Raw genomic sequence first — 22,196 nt, 5'->3', positions numbered from 1 at the left:
TTCTGAAATTCTATAATTCACTCCTTTATGGCAAATTTCATATTTTGAGAGTTCTTTCTATAGAATTCCATTGCTTTTCTAAAGTGTTCTATTGGTTTTAACATTGTTAAATTCCAAAATGTCTTTGATAAAGAGTTATGCAACGGAGTAGGGAACTATTTTTCCCCCAGCTGCCAATTTCTCTCTTCAGTTGATTTTCAGATGGCATGAAACTGTAGCTCTGAACTCCGACAAAGAGCCAGGTTAAGATTTGTCTGTGGGTGCTTAATGCAGTTCGACATCTTGGAGAAGGAGGAATGAGAAGTGGTCATTATCCATTATCTGCTTGGAACCTTTCAGAGAAAGAAACAGCTTCTGCCAAACTCAAAAAGATGTTTGAGCTGAAGCCAGACAAGGAGGAAACAAGATCACCTTCTAGCACTGTGAGATTGCTTTCCTGATGATGTTGTTTCAAGGAAAACTGGAATGTGTATGGCTGAAGAAGTGCAGGTGGTGCCATGGGTTTTACATGGATTAGCAGAGTTGTTCTGGACAATGATTCACTGTCCCTTCTCTTGGCAGAAAATAAATTTTCCAGTCTTGGAAAGAAACATGTATATATATGTATATGTATTTTAATAAAATGTTTCTCTACATGGAAAAAGAGCAAATCTGAGTAAAAATAGTATCCACTGGTGGAAAAGTTAACAGTGAGAATGAACACTTTTGACAAAAAGCTGTATTGACACTCCTCAGCTCAGGTCAGGAGGGATGGATAGCGTGGTGCCACTCCCAGGGTAGTCGTGGGTGTCAGTGCTGGATTCACGCCCTGGGAGCCTGGCTCGGTGCTGTCTGCAGGGAAGGGTCCCAGCTCCAAGGGTGGGTTTAAACCCAGTTTTGCAGGTGTATTAACTGGACCTGGTTTATTTTAGCTCCTCTGTGGAAATATTCCAGAAATAGCTAAGAAAATGTCCTTTTTGAAGAATAAAGAACCAGCTGTTTATTGCAGATCTCATCCTAGAGAAGGAGGTTTCTGAGGTTGCCATGAATCCAGTCACAAAGATACAGAGAGGAATTAAGAAACCAAATAATTTGGAATTATATTTGTGATTATTATCCATATAATAATATTATCCCTACTGATGTCATGATTTTTACATACACCATCTTGAGGTCAATCAGCACTAAACAGAACAGCATTTCCATTTAGGAAGCCAAAAAAATTGCTTCCATTCAATGCTTTGAAGCTCCTGAGTTCTGTCAATTCTTAATGACAGTGACATTTCAGACTCCCACTTCTTCAGGACTGCACTTTTCCCATCTTACATCTGCCTGGGCCTGCTTAATTTGGGTGGGAAAATTTCTCATCTAGGAAAGGGAGGAAGCATTCATCCAGTTGCCGAGTTTGGATTTCTCTTATATTAATTCTTCCCTGTAACACAGTTACACATGAGGATCTCAGAGGTTTGGAATGTCAGAATAAGCCTGGGGGAGAACTGGTGGGAAGAGAACAGGTCACTCAACAATTTATTACATGGACATCAGTGTGACGTGCAAAATTTATGCTACTTATTACAGACTCTGCATTTAAAGCATGTGGGTGTACAGATATAAGACACTCTTTACTTCTAAAATAAATAATGCAAAGTCCACTTAAATTAATGTTATTTCTGTTAACCAGCTACATCCCTTCATGTCCAATGAAATCTTACTAAAAAGTCCTGTTGGAAGAACACGAGCATCTCTTGTACCCGAGGTTGTCTTGCAGAACTGGTCTCCACTGTCCTTAAAATGCCCACAGCAATTTAAATCATTTACATAAACAGAAATGCTTTTACAGGGAGGACACTGAAATGTGTTTTTAAAGCTGCCCAAACCCCTAAACCATTAAACCAGATGTGACTGATGGTTTTGTGAAATTTTGATGGTGCTTTCTGCACAGAGTCACAGAATCCACCCTGCCATGGGTGACACTTTCCGTTCACCCTGGCTGCTCCAAGCCCCATCCAGCCTGGCCTTGGACACTTCCAGGGATCGAGGGGCAGCCACAGCTTCTCTGGGCACCCTGTGCCAGGGCATCCCCACCCTCACAGGGCAGAATTTCTTCCATATATCTAATCTAAACCTCCTCTCTGTCAGTTTAAGCCATTCATCCTTGTCTGTCACTACAGTTCCTGATGGAGAATCCCTCTCTGCCTTCCCTGTAGACCCTCTGGAGATACTGGAACTGGTCACTTCTCCCACTTACATGAGATTGTGTCAGTCTCTTACACAGACACCAAAAAAGAGAGAATTCCTCAGCACAAGTTACTCTTCTGTAAAGGTTATAGTAAACATGTCAATGCCTAATTAAGCAGCAAATTTTATCCATATTGTGAGGGATGTGCAGCTGTCTGGTACTTCTGCTTTTCCTAGAGAAGGACAAAGGATCTTGTGAGGAATAAATTACTGCATGTACCTTCCAAAGGAAAATTTAACTGAAGCACAATTTGCTTTTATGGTACACAGTACATTACTTTTATAAACAAAAGGGTTTCACTTATGCCTATTAACACTTTCAGATGTTGTATTTTGACATAAAAATTATTTGTGTACATCCTAAAGTGCATTTTTAGGTGATCAAGTGGCAAAAGGTTACTGTACCTAGATAATGCTCTGAACCAGTAAGATTATGGCACTTATTTTTCTTCTCTTCCTTGCAAACTCAACCCTTTCTCTCACTGAGGCTAAAAACAATTTATAGAATTGAAGCTTTTAGTATAAACTTTAAATTCTTACATATGAATTTTCCAACTGTCCCATTACAGGACAGTTAGAATTATATTCCCATGACAGGAAAATTATTAACTCGGGATCTCTGGCAGTTATAAAGAATTATGATCATCTGCCAACAAAATGCAGCAACCTTCACAAAAAAGAGACATCGTTTGGCTTTTTTTCACTTCCAGAAGTAACAGAAAATATAGTTACAGATTAAAACAAAATCCAGTAAAGAAAATGCATAGTGAAAGCAGAAAAGTGGAACTGAAACATTCTCCTTTAACAGGTTATTTCATATATTGACATTACATTTCAGGTTATGTCCAAGAGGAAGATATAAAGGAAGAGGAAGATATAAAGGAGGAGGAAGAAGATGACGATGACAACAACTCCACTGCTCAGCTGCAGAGCAGCAATGACACTGGCACGGATGAGGAGCACGAAGTGGGTCCTGAGCAGAAAGGGAACTTTAGTTTCCAGAATTCCCCTGTCAGTCACATATCCAACCAGGACGCAGAGAACGAATCGCTGCTGAGTGACAGTAGTGACCATGTGGCAGATATCAAAAACATCTGCTCCAGGGAGCCCCAGGACCCCAAAAGCAGCGCCCACCCCAAAGCCCAGAGCGAAGCACACGATTGCATGGATAAAATGACAGCAGTCTATGCCAACATCCTGTCGGACTCTTACTGGACAGGCTTGGGGCTGGGTTTCAAGTTGTCCAACTCTGAAAAGAGGAGTTGCGACAACAGGAACGGAGGGAACAAAGCTGATTTCGATTGGCACCAAGACGCACTGTCCAAAAGCCTGCAGCAGAATTTACCTTCCAGGCCTGTCTCCAAGCCCAACCTGTTCAGCTCAGTGCAGCTCTACAGGCAGAGCAGCAAAATGTGCGGGACTGTGTTCACGGGCGCCAGCCGGTTCCGCTGCCGGCAGTGCAGCGCTGCCTACGACACCCTGGTAGAGCTCACGGTCCACATGAACGAGACAGGCCACTACCAGGATGACAACCACAAAAAGGACAAGCACAGACCTACCAGCTACTCCAAGCCCCGGAAAAGGGCCTTCCAGGACATGGACAAGGAAGATGCACAAAAAGTTCTGAAGTGTATGTTCTGTGGTGACTCTTTTGATTCCCTTCAAGATCTGAGTGTTCATATGATAAAAACAAAACATTACCAAAAAGTGCCTTTGAAGGAGCCGGTACCAACCATTTCTTCAAAAATGGTCACTCCAGCCAAGAAACGTGTGTTTGATGTGAACAGGCCTTGCTCCCCCGACTCCACAACAGGGTCTTTCTCAGACACCTTCTCTCCCCAGAAGAACGCGAACCTGCAGCTCTCCTCCAACAATCGCTACGGGTACCAGAACGGGGCCAGCTACACCTGGCAGTTCGAGGCCTGCAAATCCCAGATTTTGAAGTGTATGGAATGTGGAAGCTCCCATGATACCTTGCAGCAGCTCACAACCCATATGATGGTCACTGGCCATTTCTTGAAAGTCACAAGTTCAGCTTCAAAGAAAGGAAAGCAACTTGTTCTGGATCCTTTAGCTGTGGAAAAAATGCAGTCGCTGTCTGAAGCACCAGCCAGTGACAGCCCTGTTTCAAAATCAACCAGTAAATCATCTGCAGAATGCATAGGTCCTGCTTCTGAACTTAAAAAAGAAAGTAAAAAAGATAAAACTGATGATGCAAACAAAGATGAGAAAGCAATGAAAACTGAGGAGTACGAAGACACTCTTCAGAAACCCCTGGATCCCACAATGAAATATCAGTACCTCCGAGAAGAAGATTTAGAAGATGGTTCAAAGGGCGGTGGGGACATTTTAAAGTCCTTGGAGAACACTGTCACGACAGCCATCAATAAAGCTCAGAACGGAGCTCCCAGCTGGAGTGCATATCCCAGCATCCACGCAGCTTACCAGCTCTCCGAGGGAGCCAAGCCGTCCCTGCCTGTGGGATCCCAGGTGCTCCAAATCAGGCCAACCATGACCAATAAATTGAGGCCCATAGCACCCAAGTGGAAGGTGATGCCTCTGGTCCCTATCTCAGCAAACGTGAGCCAGTGCACTCAAGTGAAGAAGGAGGCTGAGGAGAAGGAGGAGGTACATAAGGACTATGCTAAGGAGAGTGTCCAGGCTGAGCCGGCCTCACTCAGCCAGAGTGAGAGGGAACCTCTCCTCAAAGCTGAAGCCTCTGTGGAGCCAAAAAAGACAGAACCGTGTCCCTTGAAAGAAGAAGACAAAATTAAAGAGGACAGTGGAAAAGAAAAGCCAGTCCTCAAGGAGCCACCAGCAGCTTCTCTCAGTAATGGTTGTGCTGCTGCCAACCATTCCTCGGAGCTGCCCTGTGTCAACCCCCTGAGTGCACTGCAGTCCGTCCTGAACAATCACCTGGGCAAAGCCACTGAGCCCTTACAGCCTCAATCCAACTGCAGCCCCAGCTCTAGCACAATTTCCATGTTCCACAAACCCAATCTAAACATGATGGAGAAGCCAGTTTTATCTCCCGCTCCAACCCCACCAAAGCCTGCAAGCGTATCCAGGCACTATTTGTTTGAAAACAATGATCAGCCTATTGACCTGACCAAATCCAAAGGCAAGAAAGCTGAGTCAGCTCAAGCACAATCTTGTACTTCTCCACCTCAAAAGCACGCTCTGTCTGACATCGCCGACATGGTCAAAGTTCTTCCCAAAGCTACCACACCAAAACCTGCTGCATCCTCAAGGATCCCGTCCATGAAGTTGGAAATAGATGTCCGACGCTTCGAGGACGTCTCCACGGAAGTCTCCACTCTGCATAAAAGGAAGGGCAGGCAGTCAAACTGGAACCCTCAGCATCTGCTCATTTTGCAAGCTCAGTTTGCTTCCAGTCTCTTCCAGACATCTGAAGGTAAATATTTATTATCAGATCTAGGCCCACAAGAGCGCATGCAGATTTCCAAATTCACTGGACTGTCGATGACCACCATCAGCCACTGGTTGGCAAATGTCAAGTATCAACTTAGGAAAACCGGAGGAACAAAGTTTTTGAAAAACATGGACAAAGGACATCCAGTCTTTTATTGCAGTGACTGTGCATCTCAGTTCCGAACCCCCTCTACTTACATTAGCCACTTAGAATCCCACCTAGGTTTCCAAATGAAAGACATGAACAGGCTGGCTGTGGAGCAGCAAACCAAGGTAGAGCAAGAAATCTCCAGAGTTTCAGTTCAAAGATCTCCTGAAACAATAGCTGGAGAAGAGGACACAGACTCTAAGTTCAAATGTAAGTTGTGCTGTCGGACATTTGCGAGCAAACATGCAGTAAAACTTCATCTAAGCAAAACACACAGCAAGTCACCAGAACACCATTCACAATTTGTAGCAGAAGTGGATGAAGAATAACTCTTAAGGTATGCATGCTCTATAGCGAGTTTTCATTTCAGCATTTCCAGGAGGCTCCGTCAGGCTCCGTGCTTTGGTCAAAGTAGGAAAACAGTATAAAATGTATGGTGTATGCTGCGCCGCTCCTCCCCCGCATGTACACATCCATTTTATAACGTTTTCAGGAAGAGAGCTTGGTCAATGCAAACCCACACTGCCCTAGAGAGAAATGTTGCTGCTCGTTATTTGCAAAATAGCTGTTTGCCCATTTCTCTTTTGTCCCTAAGAATAAATCATTTCACATCCACTGCACTTCGGTGTGGAATGCAAGAACTAAGTGCTGCTCTTTGCAGTGAGAATGGAAAAAAGCAGATAAAGAGCACTGAAACTCAAAAGGTCATTACCTCACTCAGTGCTAGCACACCAATAAATCTGATTTGGATGGGGAAAAAAAAGAAAATTCAAAAGTCAAATTAGCAAAATCTCAATTATTCTGAGTTTCTCATAATCTCAAATACAGCCTCAAGAATCTAAAAATAACTCTGAAAAGTTCCTATCTAGAAGTTCAGTTATTCTTCTGTTGATATTTGGATGTTCAGTTTTGTAAAATATTTTAATATTTTACACTTACTTTAACACTTGCTACTGTGAGTGGCCTTTTTTGTCACATCATTTTAACCTCTCTCTCCATCATTCCTTTTTTAATCTTTAAGATGTTTGATTATATTTTGCTTCGTGTTGGTGGAAGTCAATCCATAAACATCACTGACTTCAGTGCAAGTTCTCGTATAACCTGGGGGAGTTACTGCTTAATTGAGATTTTTTACAAGCTTAATATTTCCAAGACCTGTTAGTAGGATACTGCTGCGCTAGTGTTGCTATTTTTTTGCTGCAAGATACACCAGTTACCACAACCAATGTTTATAACATGTAATGTAATATTCAGATGCCACACCATTTTTGCATTTTTAATTTTACTTGATTCACAAACTTGAATATTCTTGATTGAAATAAATATGCAGAACATCAACTAAAAGTCCAAATAGAAGTTTTTTGTTCTAACCAGTTTTTTTTTTCCAGGAGGGCTCTGTTTAGTTGTTCCCAGCAATTCTTCCAGCAGACTCAGGCTCTGCTGGTGTTCACAGAACAACCATGTGCAGATCCAGGTTTTCTCCGAGGTGTTCATTACTTGAATAACATTCAGAAAATGAATTTGTCAGATGGTGAAAATTAAAGATGTGCTGTGGGTTGTCACTGATGCCACCTGGCTTTGTGGCCATCCTCTAGCTGATTGAGAGGATGGGGCTCAGTCCCCATTTGGGGGAAGATTTCCCATTTGTTTGCTGCAAATATTCATGTTTTAGGAAACACTTTCTGCTGCCAAAGCCAGCACGAGCGCTCTGTGTCACTTAAGCTCCATTAAAAATGCTACTTTTGAATAATTTAAGCCACTGATCAAGGGGTTACTTTGGGCTGGTACTGTAAGCTATTGCCATGGAGTATAATGTCAGTGTTCAAGTGCAGTAAGATTTAAGTTTTGCATACATTCTGTACATGCTGTCTGCATTGGAGGAGATTTATTCTTCCTGCATATTTTAGCCAGCAAAATTCCATCTCACTCCTAAGGAGTTTGTTTTCTAAATAGGGCTAAAACCTAAAGTATCTATTTGGGCACTTTACCCCAACATTAGAATGTTGCTTGTTTACCTGGCCACTCCAAATCAACACCCCCGAGAGGCTGGGTAGGGATAAACATCCCATACTTTGTTTCCTTCCCCACCACTTAATGATTATTAAGACTCTGCCATTCATAGTTTTCACACAAGAGATATCAGAGCAAACCAATAATTTGGGGACTATCAAACAAAAGCTATCTGCCAGATATATTAATACAACAGTTATTTTGGCACATTCATGGCTTAACGTGTGACAAATGTTTCAGATTTGGTCTTGAAAGCACCGTGTTATTACTCAGAGGCAAACCAAACACCCACCTTTGTAAACACGTTACTGTTGCTGAGGATTGGAAGAACAAATACAAAAGAGGAGAAAAAAAAAATCTCCAAGGGGAAAAAAAAAAGTGGTTTCTGCATTGTAATAACCCTCACGGAGACATATTATTCAGGTGATGTGTAACTACATAAATAAGGGACTGTCCTTCCTGCCTCTGGATGCCGAGAAATTGCTGTCCTCGTAATACTCATCCATTTCTAATTTATATCAAGATGCAGGTTGTATCTTACCTTTGAAAAAATATATTTAAATTGCAATGACAGAGTGATAGCACTGTTATCTGGAGCTATAATTTCAGTTGGTATGCATGATAGCACAAATTGTTTGAAATGATGGGGTATTTGGGATGGCATTGTAAAGATTTTATTACAGTTTCGGAGCCGAAAGCCTCCCTGAAGTTCTGACGAGGTTGGGAGTGGGGAGGCCTGAGTTTATTCATATGGATTCTTCAGAAATCTGCAAGGAGACTAAATCAAATAACAGGGATTTTCAGAGTTTACTTACTCTTACCATGTTATTTTTAAGATCCAGTATACATTTGAATAATAACAGAGGAGAGCAGAGTATTTAGAAAGGAGAAATATAAAGCTGAGATCCTTAAAACACATACATGCATTTATGTTTCCTTCTTGCAGGCAATATTGCAGTGAAATAGGCATAAAAATAGAGACTATAGATTGAAATAAATGCAAATAAAACAGTGGAAAGAATACTTGAAGTATAGAGATACATAAAGTACTTTATATTTCAATGGCATTTACTACTAGAGGTTATATTGTCAAATGTTAGCTATCATTAAAAATATAAATGAATAATCTGGGTTAGTACTGTAGAAAAATGTGTTATGGGTATAGATTTATTTTTAAGACCTCTGTGAGGCTGTTTATAAGAAATTTGCTATAAATTCTTCTTAAATGTAAAAAGATATATATATCTCTTTTATAGTCATCTTTGGTGTTTTCCTGAATTCTTCTAAGTGATATGGGTTTAGTAATATAAAGTAAGATTATGTGTAATATACAACAATCAAACATCTCTATTCTCTTTCATTTAACCCACTTCAAATTTGTTTTTATTGCTATTCTTCATAGAAAACCCATGAACATTAGGAAACATGGCTTTAATTAGAAGTAATTTGTATGTTGACTTGTACCTTGAAGAACATTCGTTCATTTCTTCAACTGAATTAGAATTTTTATGTTGTTCTGAGGAAAAAGGCAGGGCAGAATTGTATTTCTCACTTTAGAGCCAGGTGGGATTGGCTTGGAACTGGTCACTAACTGAGGCTCTCTGTGGCCTTGGCTACAACTTCTGATAGAAATAAATCTCCATAAAGTCAAATTACCCAACCTGACTGGGGCGATTTCTGTTTCAAAAGACCCTGATAAGCGAACAGGCAGCTACCTGAGATGAACTAATTTGAAAGTAAGGCTGTGCAAAACAAAAAAAAAAGTCAAAATGATAAACAGTTTTTCTCTCTGTTTCCTCCTTTGTCTTTTTTTAACCATCAAGTTTAAAGCTTCTGCGGCGCTTTTTTTTCTACTTTATAGGAGACAACTGACATTCTGTGGTAAATGGAAGAAAGAGCAGAGCAGAACTGAAAATCCTCTAATGCACTGACACTAACTTGCCCTCTATTGTTGAAAATGAGCAGGCAATCATGATTGTTCATCAAATGGCTCCTAATGCAGTTAAAGCATTCAGCTATAATTTCTCCTTGCATTTATAATTACTGTCATAGACTGCACACCTCAGTGAGCAGATTAAAGCTATAAACTATTTAGCCGTAGCTTTAAGATGAGGAACTTGATTTGTCTGGCAGCAGTTATTTGTTAGAGAGCTTGACACTTCACATAAAAATGACTCAACTTGATGAAGAACAATGCAGTTTAAGCAATGCAGTGATTTTAAATCAGTCATTATACCACACCCTGTAAGAATTGCAAAGCAATTTGTTAAATGATATATAGGACATGTAGATAACTGTATGTGTTAAGTATACCAAAATAGAAGATTTTTTTCTTCCCTGGATTTTATTTTCTCATCCCTCTGAAGCAGTAGGAGCTGCTCTGATCATGTTCCACCCTTAGCCAATATGGCTGTTAGGTGGTCAAGGACAATTGTGTGAATTAGTGGTACAAAATTCTATTTTAGGGAATTTAGCTTGCTCTTCAACTTTCATTTCTTCTTAGCAACAAATATTAGAAGCTGAGAGATCCTTCCAGGAGAATCAGACATGCTGGGATGTGCCTGCCTGCAGTGGTGTCACCACAATTTTGTAAGCAGAATTTACCAAGGGTTCTGCTCCCCATGCCATCAGCCAGAAAAAGAGTGTTCATCCTATGAAGTCTTGATTAGTCCATTCAAATGGGATTCTCCTGACAATGTCTTTTTGGCAAATGATGGCTTCTCAATGGGAAGAAAAAGTCTGTGGGGAAGTTCCATTTTAATATATATTTTTGTTAGGATAAACAGGGTAAAATTGAACGAGAGAAGACAGAGCTAGGAAAAGAAACAGGTTGGCCTTTTTGCTGAAGCAAAATCCTGCTGAAGCAAGGAACTACCTCCAAACCATCAGCCCTCCCTCAAAACAATCCTGTCCTGGTGAAGCCTCAGTTCTCTTAATCCTTTGAAATTTATCACTGTTTACCTGAAGTGGTAGATCCAGATTTTTTTTTTTTTATTTAACATTTTTAAATCTTCAAAATTTTCTTGGATAGCATTTTTTTTTTTCAATCTAGCCATCGTCCTTGTAAACCCAATAATGTTGTGTTCTTGGCTTCCCTGAGAGCAGGGCCAGGCCAGATGATCCACCAGGCTGTGGCAGCACCGATGGATCCGTGCAGATTTCCTGGCTTTTTAGGAAGGTTTTACAGGTTTACAGGTTGCTATTAAGATCAGTATTATTTAACATTGCATTTGAGCTTCCAACCCGCTGGGTGAACCCACATTGTTCCTGGGCTCTGTACAAACACATTGCATGTGGCAGTTCCAAGGCAGGGACTCCTCTGCTCACAAAGAAACAGCAACTTTGGAGCAGACTCTAACTGACCTTGAACAGTGCCAGCCTCCTCCAGCATTCACTATTCATAAGGACATCAAAATCTTGCCTTCTCCTTGCTGTGCCTGATATTATTAAATGCTACAGCCTTCATAATCTATAGCAGAACATTTCTACCAGGTGAGATTTCAAAGGAAGGGTACCTGAGTCTTATTTATATATTTTACACCTCAGCAATGGGATCACAAAGATCAATAACAAAAGGAAAAGACATGAACAGTATCCAGCCCTCCAAAGGACCTTTCAATAAAAATAATGTAATTTAGCAGGATGAGCACTCAGTGCAAATATGATGGAGCACAGATGGAAAATGAGGAAAATTATAGATACAGCTTTATGGGAGGAGGAAAGGAGGAAGAGATTTTTCACTATTTATTGGGATAATGAACAGATAATTCATGATTATTAAGCTGTAGTCTTCAGGCCTCATTCTGCTGTCTCTTCCAACCTCAGTTTGGAGCTGGGTGTGGTTGTGCATCAGCAGGGTCTGTTGAGAGGAGGGATCAGGCCTTTCACTGGGTTCCACAGAAATGCAAGCAGGACTTGCAGCTCCAGCCAGGACCCTCCCTGCCAGAGGGGGAACGGGGTGGGACACACAGAGCACAGAGCTCTGGCTTCCATGGGACTGTGGCTCTTCTCCAAGAGCATCTCAGCCTCCACAGGGTGTCCAGCTGGGATAACACCAAACACAACACCAGGCAGCAAAATGCCAGCCCTGAGAGAGCCCGGGGCTGATCCTCACCCTGCTGCTCCCCTGCTGGAGGATCCTGAGCTCCCAGGAGAAGGAGCTGAGCCCTCCAAGGTGTGAGGGGGCAGGAGAGGTCTCCTGCCAGAGGGATCCTGTGTGCTCCCATTCCCCGGATGGACAGACAGACAGGCTGTGGGGAATGGCTCTGAGTGCTCCCATTCCCCGGATGGACAGACAGGACAGGCTGTGGGGAATGGCTCCGAGTGCTCCCATTCCCCGGATGGACAGACGGACAGGCTGGGGGGAATGGCTCTGAGTGCTCCCATTCCCTGGATGGACAGACGGACAGGCTGTGGGGAATGGCTCTGAGTGCTCCCATTCCCACGATGGACAGACGGACAGGCTGTGGGGAATGGCTCTGAGTGCTCCCATTCCCTGGATGGACAGACAGACAGACAGGCTGTGGGGAATGGCTCCGTGTGCTCCCATTCCCCACATGGACAGACGGACAGGCTGTGGGGAATGGCTCCGTGTGCTCCCATTCCCAGCATGGACAGACGGACAGGCTGTGGGGAATGGCTCTGAGTGCTCCCATTCCCCGATGGACAGACGGACAGGCTGTGGGGAATGGCTCTGAGTGCTCCCATTCCCCGGATGGACAGACGGACAGGCTGTGGGGAATGGCTCCGAGTGCTCCCATTCCCTGGATGGACAGACGGACAGGCTGTGGGGAATGGCTCTGAGTGCTCCCATTCCCGGATGGACAGACAGACAGGCTGTGGGGAATGGCTCTGAGTGCTCCCATTCCCTGGATGGACAGACGGACAGGCTGTGGGGAATGGCTCTGAGTGCTCCCATTCCCCTGGATGGACAGACGGACAGGCTGTGGGGAATGGCTCTGAGTGCTCCCATCCCCTGGATGGACAGACGGACAGGCTGTGGGGAATGGCAGGTCACCCAGGAGGGGCACACACCGGGAATGGCTGCAGCGAGGGAAGGAGGGACACGCGGGGCCGCGAGGGAACTTGTCCATCGTAGTAAATTTACAGAATCCCTTTATTAAAAGCAAACAGTTCCTCCTCCCCTCCAAATTCCCCCCCTGCCAGCACTCAGCTCTTCTGCCGGGGGTCAGCCCAGGCAGGAGCGGGAGGGAGCCATGGGGAGTGGAGGAGGTTGTCATGTCTAATGAATACCCTGAATGTATCAAGATATATATTTTTTTCATTTCAGAAAAGGTTCCATTAAGAGGGAGACAGCCCTAACATGTGCTTTGGCCCCTCATCAGATTTATGAGTATTTGCTCTGCTCTTTAATAGGAAACTCTGCAGCAACTGCCACCTTGCCTGCTCTCCCTGAGATACACAGTGGCTTCTCGGGGAAATGCACTTCATTATTAATGTGAATTTGTACGTTTTTATGACACTGCTTGGGGGAAGGGGCAGGCAGAGATTTCCTGGTGATATATGCTCATTTCTAACCATTTATTGCCCCAGACAATCGAAGAACAATGATAAACATTGTTTCAGAAAGCGGAGGGTGCTGCAGTGACATTTTTGAAAGGAAAGGAGAGGTGGCTGGAGTGGCTTTGATGTGGTTGTTCCCCTGCACTCCTCCTCCTGCAGCACCTGTGTCAGAGCAAGCTCAGAGGGGTCTGTGCAGGTTCTGCCTCCCTTCACCAGCCTTTCCTCGGGCCAGCCAGGACTGTTTGCTTTGTGCTGCTCCACAGCAGAGGGGGTGTGGGAGAAGGAGAAGGGATTCCTCCTTTGGGGAGCCTGAACTGCAGAGGATCCCAGGGCTCAGAGCCAGCAGCTGCTCCCTGCACTCTGTGCAGACAGGGTGGGTCTGTCCTCTCCTCTGCGAGAACTGTTCCAACTCCAATGGGAAACTGCTGGTTTCAGTCATTTAATGAAAACTCACCAACACTCCCCATTTCTGACTCCCCCAGGTTTGTACCACAAGGTGACCTGGGGGTGTTCCCAGCCCATTCAGTGGTGCCCTGGTGTGGCTGCCCATCAAAAAAAAAGTGGTTTCTGCATTGTAATTAACCTGGTCAGGGACATACTATTCAGGTGAATTATATCTCCATCAATATCTCCATCCAGCTCCACCTCTGTCCTGCTTCCAGCCAAAGCTTGGGAGAACATCTCTGCCCCATTCCCTGAGTGCCTTTGCCACTCCTCATTCCACTCAGCTGCCAGTGCTCCAAGCACAGCAGTGGCCACACCACACCAGCTCCTTTGGGGGGCCAAGACAAGCTGCTGGCACCAGAACTGTGTCCTCACGGCTGCCCACTCTCCTTACATTAACGACACTGCCATTTCCTTTTTCCCACTCCTCATCTGCATCCCAAGGCACAGCACAGAAGATTCCCTCCCTCTGGGATATGACCATGGCCTGTTTCTGCCTGTGTTTGTGTGAGGTGAACACGCTGCTCTTCCAGCAGACAACTCAAAGGGCAAACTCAAAACTTCCTTCATGCTTGCTCAGCTCAGGACCAGCCTCCAGAGGAGCTCACCCTACGCTGGTCAGGCGCAGACAGGCTGTGGGTGGGCTCCAGGCCAGCCACTCACTTCCCTCCCTAATGCCATGGAGCCCTAATCTGTTGGCCTTGCTGTTCTCATGGTGCAAGACCCAGGTTTGTCATCCAAGGAAAAAACGATGAGGGAGGTAATTGTGTTTATTTGATCCGTGTTTTTTGTAACATTGTCTGTACTCCCAGGAATTACGTGGTGGCCTCTTGTAAATCACAAATGCACCAAAAAAATAACTCTGGATATTTTTCCGACGAGATTAAGGTGAAAGTTCCTGCATTCATATTTCATGTCTGGAAAAAAATATCAACAAGAGTGATAAGTAGAGCCAGCACGAGTGTAAAAGCACACCCTGTCATTTGTTTTCCATGTGCCATATGTTTTCTGAATCCTGCACCTCCCACATACAAATCTCATGCAATAATGTGGGGTGCACACATTACTCAGGATTATTTAGTTAAGCCCTGCCTGTATGGAGGGAATTCACTCAGAGAAAGTCAAGCCACTGTGCTTTGTTTTGCTTTTTTTTGCTTATTCTGGATTCATAGAGTAGAAAATTAAAGATCCCACTGTGCCAGGCGTCATGTCATTTGGTTTTAATTTAATTCATCTCTTCGATTCTCCCTGCTTCTCCTTTTCTTTGAGTATCATCAGTAGGTGGTCCAAGCATCAACCAGAAGATTTACTGGCAAGACTAAATGTATGAATGCTATGAACACATTGTTTTTCTGATATGATTTAATGACATTTTTGGCATTCCCATGGCTGTTGAAATCCCCCATAATAGCTCCCTTTGGCAGTCAGAGCTCCTGTTGATCAGGTGAAAGCTGATGCAAATGTCAAATGTCAATAAATTTGTAATCCATAAATACAATATTTGATGCTGGAGCGAGACCATTAAGCAAAGTGCAGCAGGAGACACCGAGGAGATGAGCTGCACCTCAGTGGGAACAGAAAGCAGGCAGGAAAGGAATGCCACCTCCCAAACCTCTCCAGAACCAAGCTCTTTTCCCTCTCCCTGGGTTTTCTGAGTTGCTGGGCTTTGCCCAAAGAGGGGTTTATGGCTGGAGTTTGGCAGAGCCAGTCGGGTGATGCAGGTTCTGTCCCCTGCTCTGCTTTTCCCTTATTGTGTGAGGTTGGGATTTAAAATCTCTGTTTCTAAAGGAGCTCTTCAGAGCTCAGAGGTTTCCAAGGCCTCAGAGTTTGATCCTGGAAATGATTAGTTATTCAAGATATTCCAGTAAATTAGCAAGACCACTTACATAACTTAGGTGTTGCAAGAATGAGTCATGACTCATTTATAGCTTTAAGATGCTTGGAAAGGATGAGCCACGTATGAAGCCTGATTTTATACACAATAAAGACATGAGAGCAATCACATCATTTCCCAGGAGATTTCCTTAAGGACCCTCCACTTTGACCTTTGGCTCTGAACAGCTCCAGTTTGTTTGACATTGAAAAAAAGCAAATGTGTGAACACAGTGCCACGAGCATTTGCACTTTGAACATGCTGGGGCGGAACACAACTGAACTGGAAAAGGCTGCAACAGCTAATGTGCTGGGAAAATAGAACAGAGGCATTTACTTAATAACTCAACTAATTCCTTTAGCTCACCTTGTAGAGATTTAACCTTTGAATGAGAGAGTCCCTAGTTCAAAATCCCGTGGCTCCTCTGTCCTCATGTTAATTTTTAAATTATATATCATTGTTGAGAGGCCCTTGTGTTGAGCATTACAGGCTATTTTTCATGTCTAAAATGGGGAATTATAACTGAACATTAGCTACTGGCTATAAATCACACGGAACAAAGTGGCATCTGCATCTACTCAGTAGCAAGAGTGGGAGAATTGTAACTTACTTAAATGGAGACAAGAGCGAGGACACAAATGTGGTAGCAGAGATAATTGTGACTTGAGAAAAGGAATGGTCCCTCCACTGTGTCGCCTTCTCACTCTGTCCCGTGCAGCTCCCCACAGGCAGTGCTGGGATTGCGCTGGCACAGCAGCAGCTGGGGCAGTCCTGAGGGAAAATGCAGCGCTGGGAGCTCCTGCAGAGCCCTCCCTGCAGTGCCCGCAGCACATCAGGGCTGGGCTGGGCCGGGGCTGGGCTGGGCAGCCTCCCCACAGCTGCAGACAGCTCTTGTCCCTTGTCCCTTGTCCCACCGCCCTGAGCGAGCAGTGACCGCAGCTGCTGGCCCTGGGATAAGGTTTGTTCCCAATTGCTTTGTCCCCAGTCGTGGCTCCAGCCCAGGTGAGGAGGAGGAGGAGGCAGCACGAGGCTGTTGACAGGACAGCTATCGAGGCTGGGGAGGGGCTGGCCAGCTCCTCCTCTGCTGCTCAGCTCTCAGGGCTCACCCTGCTGCTCCTGTGCCTCTCTGAGCCGCCCACTGATAATCTGCTGTTATCTTAAAACACAACAAAATAAACTGAGCGTGGCCTCATTCTTACACATATCTCTGCTGGCCCTTTTTTTCCTTTATTTTTTTCTAGTTTTTTCACTCTTTAGAAAGCTTCCAAGATCTCGTGTGTCCTCACTAGGATGAGCAAGATCTGCCTGGTGCCCTGTGTTGGTGGAGATGATTTGGTTGGTGCCTTTCTGAGAGATCCTCTTGCACTCAGAGCAGCACCTTCATAGTCTGCTGCGGGAGTCAGACCCTAATGCACCAGCAGATTCAAAAACACACGTGCCAGGGGTGTCCAGGGTATTGCTCAGGTATTCCTGGTTTTGGGGGTCTGTACGGTGCAGCTGCTTAGCAGCTTCTTGAGCCCAATGCTCAGGAACTGGGATTGGTTCTCCCTGCAATGCAGGTGTCTGTGCAGAAAGAGCACAGACCTCCACAAGGGGTTTTACTGAAATGAAAGCCTCAGGTTTCTTTCACAGCAGACAATAAAAGAATAAAAGAAGCAGATTTTCCAGCCAGACCAGGGCAGCATCCTGGCAGGAGGCATTTGCTCAGGAGCTGCCAGCAGGACAGGGGTCCCAGGAATCCTCCTGCTGCTGCCTGGTCAAGATTGATGAAGGTCCTTTCCTGCTCCCTTGCTCATTGTCCCAGCCTGGCAAATGTCTCCAGGATGAAATTCAATAATCAACACTTTATGCTGATTATTCAATCACAGCTTCCTATTGACCCTGGCCTTGTCCAGTACTCCATGGGGGTCAAGCACCACAGGATTGTTGTCCAGGAGTAATCTCTGAGTAACAGCAATTGTAAGAGTTGCTTTGCTGATTAGGGACAAACTTAAGAAGATTCTTAAAAGCTCTGCAGAGCAGGGGCCTATGTGCTGTATGTTTATTAGGCTGTTCAGCAGTAATTCAGGCAGCTGAGAATTGTTGAGGACCTGGTCCATCTAATTGTGTGTCTAAATCATGGTTTGCCTGTGCTTCAGAGGTGCTGATGTTACATCTGCACGGAGTGGCTCGGGTTATATGGTCAGAATCCTGCGGATGGTCAGTTTGTAGCATAAAATTGAAAATTGCAACGTGCACCATAAAGCCACTGCCTGGAATTTATTATATATTGCAGCACAACAAGCAAATTCAAACTAGATGCAGTATATGCTCAGACATTAATGTGAGCAGAGGATGAAATATTCTCCTCCCAGCTCACTGCTACGTGTTCTCTCCAGAGCAGAACTGAATTGCCCAGGATCACCAAAGGAGGGGCAGGCACCAGGAGTGTCCATGACACGGGAAGGACATCCCACCCCTCACAGCCTGAGGCCCTGGGGCTCTGAACTTCAGTTCTGCTTGTGCAAGAGCTCTCAGCCAAATCTCTTTATTATTCATCATAAAGAATCCCAGCTGTGGAAAGGCACTGCTGGGAGGAGATGGGGACGGGCTCTGCCTCGCCCCAGTGTAAATCAGGAGCAACTCCAGCTCCGAGTTCCGCTGCTGTCACTGGGCCATCAGCTCAGAATCAGCCCTTTACCTGCAGAGGATGAGTGAAATATCTCCCAGCTCTGTGGCCAGGGGCCTGCTGAGCTGCTCGCAGAGCTGCTGTCAGCATGCCCAGGGCAGGAGCATATTTTTTCCTTGCTGTTGTACATAAGGGCTCTGCTGCAGCCGACAACATGAAATGTGTTAGTTCGGTTTGTTCAAAATGGAGTGTGTTTGTTAAGTGTTGCCTCTTTGATGTTGTGCTGCCATCTCCATCTTTGTCAGCATTGCCCATCTTTTTCAATCTAATGAACTCAAACCATCAGTGCAACTTAAGTTCGGCTGTCTGTTCTTGCATAGTTAATATTAAAAATGTACTAACAGTGTGGCTGCGAAATCAAATTATGCACATAAATATGCTGGCATAGCAGAGGAGGCGGCAGAAGCTGAAGTTAGCAACATTGATGCCAGTTCACATTTGCAAATCAACCGTCAATCTGTCATTAAACATGTTATCAAATGATGATAAGTGTATGCTTCTTGCTTGCATTGGCGCGCTTATTCCCGATGTTGATGTGCATTAATGGGATAATGTGCATTAACATAGTCTTGCTTGGATGAACACAAAACATTTTTTATCCGTCTCAGTTTGTTTCCCCCTGTGGCCCCCAAGTAAGTGTTTTGTGTTATCAAATTGCCAAAAAATGGGAAAACACATTACTTTTAATTAGCAAAAAATTTTTAGTCTTTTTTTTTTTAACTTATTTTTATAATTTTTTTACCCAGACTATCTCCTGGGTGTTGTCACTTGAGGTGGGGGGGACCAAAAAAACCAAAACATTCCACTGGCTCCTTTAAGTAAAACGATTAATGTCACAAACTCAGAGATGACAATTATGTGCTGTCTTAATGCACTGGCCTTTCCTCCCGGCCCCTGCTTGTGACACGAGTGATGGGTTGTGCTCAGCAATAGGAAAAGCAGGAGCAGGAAGCATCTCAGGCATTCCCAGCCCATTGTGTGCCACTCTCAGGCATGGCAGGCGCTCCCTGGGCTGGCTGCACTGAGCAGTTTTGCAGACGAGGCAGCAAAGGCTGTACTGAGGATTAAACACCACGAAAATTGTGGATGCTCCAGGAGGGAACGGAGCGCCCAAAGGAACTTCCCACGTGTTATCCCAGCTCCCTTCTCCCTCCTGCGCGGCACTCAGGGCTCCATCAGGGTGCACACTGCTGGGAAAGTGCCAGGAAGTTAAAAAAACCTGTTTGGAAAGAAGAAAGGCATTAAAAGAAGTTGTTATTACCTACGGATGGACCGCTCCTGCTTCCCCCAGGACAGAGGGAGCGGCTCCTCGGCTGCCCAGGGAAAGGCTCCACTGCCCAGGGAATGGCTTGAACAAAATGGGGAAAAAAATAGGATTTCTGTTCATTGCTTTTATTTAGAATTGAGCTGTTTCCCCAGGCTTCTGGGGAAAGTTGAGGTGGAACTCCAGCAGAGCAGGGAAAGCAGCTTTCACACCTGCAGTCAGTGGAACAAAATTCTCCCCACTCCCTGGAGAACAGCCTGTCTGTTAAACCTTCATATTTATGCAACGGGGGCAAAATTGTGATGATCTACCCAAGTTTTTACCTTAGAACAGGAATGAAAAACAATATGAACAATACCTGGTCCTGTTCAAAGTGCTGGGAATTCTTCCTGGAGTTTTACTAGGACTTGACCAGTGGTGTTATCAACTCAGGCTCCACAGTTGCCTTAAAGGAAAATCAATCATTTCAAGCATTTTATTTTTAGTTTATAAGCTGGAAAATGAAACTTCTTCTGAAACTTTTATGAAATATATCAGATTATCTACGTCTTTCTAAAATAGCAACTCTCTCTCATATGAGAGAAATGTAATAGAGAATTGCTCTGAGTCTCTGCTTAAGACTACATCTAACCTCCAAACATGGTTTGAGAGTTATCTGGAATTAAAAAAAATAACAACTGGTAGAATAGCAAGATTCTACAGACTGTGAACTTTTTGGTAAATGGGTCAAACTTTTGATTGCTCTTTCTTTTTTCTCTGTCTAATAATGCCATTAACTTTAGGCATCCTATTCAGGTCTCTGATTTCTATTATCTGGATGATTTAAAGGAAAAATAAAAGGGAATAATTATTGATTTTTTTTTTCCTATATAAATTGTCTTGATTTTATAAAAGTCATATGTGGCATTTCCTATTATTTCTAAATTGGGGATACAGGAGCATAAGTTTCATAATCATAAAACTCTAATAGCAGTAACTGTACTCCTGTTAACCCCAGCTCCAGCGAGCCCTCACAATTCCTACTTGGAAACCAAAGAGCCTGTCTTCTCATACAAAGAGCTTGAATTTTAAGTGTATTTTCTGTAACACATCCATTACTGGCAGAATTTATCCAGCAACATTTCTCTTTTTTTACAGTTGTGTAGCTCTCCGTTGCTTCTACTCCATGAGCTACCTTGAAATTAACTTGTCAAACGTTCATCCCACTACTTAGGGAGGATTCCTCATCAGCTGAGTGGACTGGTTTGTCAGGGCTCCGAGGTGCTGGCAGTGAGGTGGCACTAAAAAGGCTCCTGTGAAGGCTGTGCTGGGGGATCCTGTCAGGGGCTGTGCTGGGAGGGACTGCTGCTGTTTGGAAAGCCAAAACGGGAATTGTGTCCCAGTGACTCGCTCTCCACACCGACCCCTTCAATCCATCTCCCCTTTAATCCATCTCCTTCCAAGTGCTTCATCTCCATGGCCCAGGGCTCTGCTGCCTCTCTGGGAGAGAGAATCCCAGAAAGAATTCTGAGAGAATCCTTCCCAGAATCCTGGAAAACTGGGAAACCGAGCACCACAGAGCTGAATCTCAGCCTTGTGTGCTCCTGTGTGGGAGCAGGCTGGGTCTGATTCTGTCTGTGAACTTCAGCCAGCCTCTGTTTTGAACAGCTGTACTAATCAGGTGCATTAATTTCCCAGTTTTCATTAAGCAGTTTGGAGCAGGGAGATGTTGTTCCTCTGCATATTTCAAAGCAGATGTTGAATAAGGGATGAGCAGTCACAGAGTTGGGCTCTTCCCCCTCCCCGTCCTCCCAGTCCTTATTCCCCGTTCTCTATCTTGTTCTATTATCCTGGGCCTGGCTTTGGAGTGGTTTCAGTTTTTGAAAATGGCAAGTAATTAGTCAATATGTTTTCACCATATGTATCAGGCTCAGTAAAGAGGCAACCAATGGCCTTTGTCATGGCACAGTGAGCGCTCGTTTTCTCGGCACTTCAAGTGACGCTGAGCGTGCGGCGAACGCCAGGGAATTTAATTCTGCGAGCAAACATTTGACATCATCATTCACAGTTCAGTGCAGGTCACAGATTTGGGCTGAGGCCCCTTGGAAGGTCACCTCTGTTTGTGCTGTTCACACCAGAGCTGCCTCTGCCCTGCCTGGTGCCCCGCGTGAGCAGGGGATGCAAAGGGGGATGAATTGTTGTGTCTCCATGTGGTCCCATTTTACATCTTCTTGGCACTGGTGCTGTTGCAGCAAGGGAGAATTGTTGAAACCCTTTTTCTCCTTCCAGACTGGCTTTTTACATACCCCAAGCAAGTTATTGCATATTTTCCAGAGAGAAATTTTTGCTGTAAGGCTTCCTCTCTTGCTGACTGTTAACAATATTTAAAAAGGTCAGAATCTGATCTTAACACTGCTGATATGAAGTGACATTTGCCCAATTTTTACCATCTCCTGGGCAAAAATGTGTCCAGTGTTTTCCAGAAAGACATGGGATAGACAGCAGCTTTGCCTGGCTGTTTTCCCCTCGTGGGACTACTGAATTTCAGTTATCTGGGGAACAGGTTTCTGCATTGCCTACTGGCTTGCTTCAGATTTACAGATAAAACATTTGAGCTCAGCCTCAGTTCAGTGAGTTA

At 44.4% G+C, this 22,196-nt stretch overlaps 1 protein-coding gene across 4 annotated transcripts in view; it reads left to right on the top strand.

Annotated features, from left to right (window-relative positions):
- Positions 1–22,196, top strand: part of TSHZ2 (teashirt zinc finger homeobox 2) — a 213,872-nt gene that overhangs the window by 126,154 nt on the left and 65,522 nt on the right. The window contains exon 2 of one of the 4 annotated variants that reach the window (XM_036395578.2): positions 3,056–5,632. In XM_036395578.2, the coding sequence (XP_036251471.1) occupies positions 3,056–5,632 (2,577 nt within the window). Of the gene's footprint in view, positions 1–3,055; positions 7,142–22,196 lie in introns of those variants that run through there. The other 3 variants (XM_036395577.2, XM_036395576.2, XM_036395575.1) reach the window with 3 other exon arrangements.

Source organism: Molothrus ater, chromosome 17 (assembly GCF_012460135.2).
Source record: "Molothrus ater isolate BHLD 08-10-18 breed brown headed cowbird chromosome 17, BPBGC_Mater_1.1, whole genome shotgun sequence".
Lineage (NCBI taxonomy): Eukaryota > Metazoa > Chordata > Aves > Passeriformes > Icteridae > Molothrus > Molothrus ater.
Note: the sequence above shows the minus strand (reverse complement) of the source record. Positions and strands in the feature narration are given on the sequence as shown.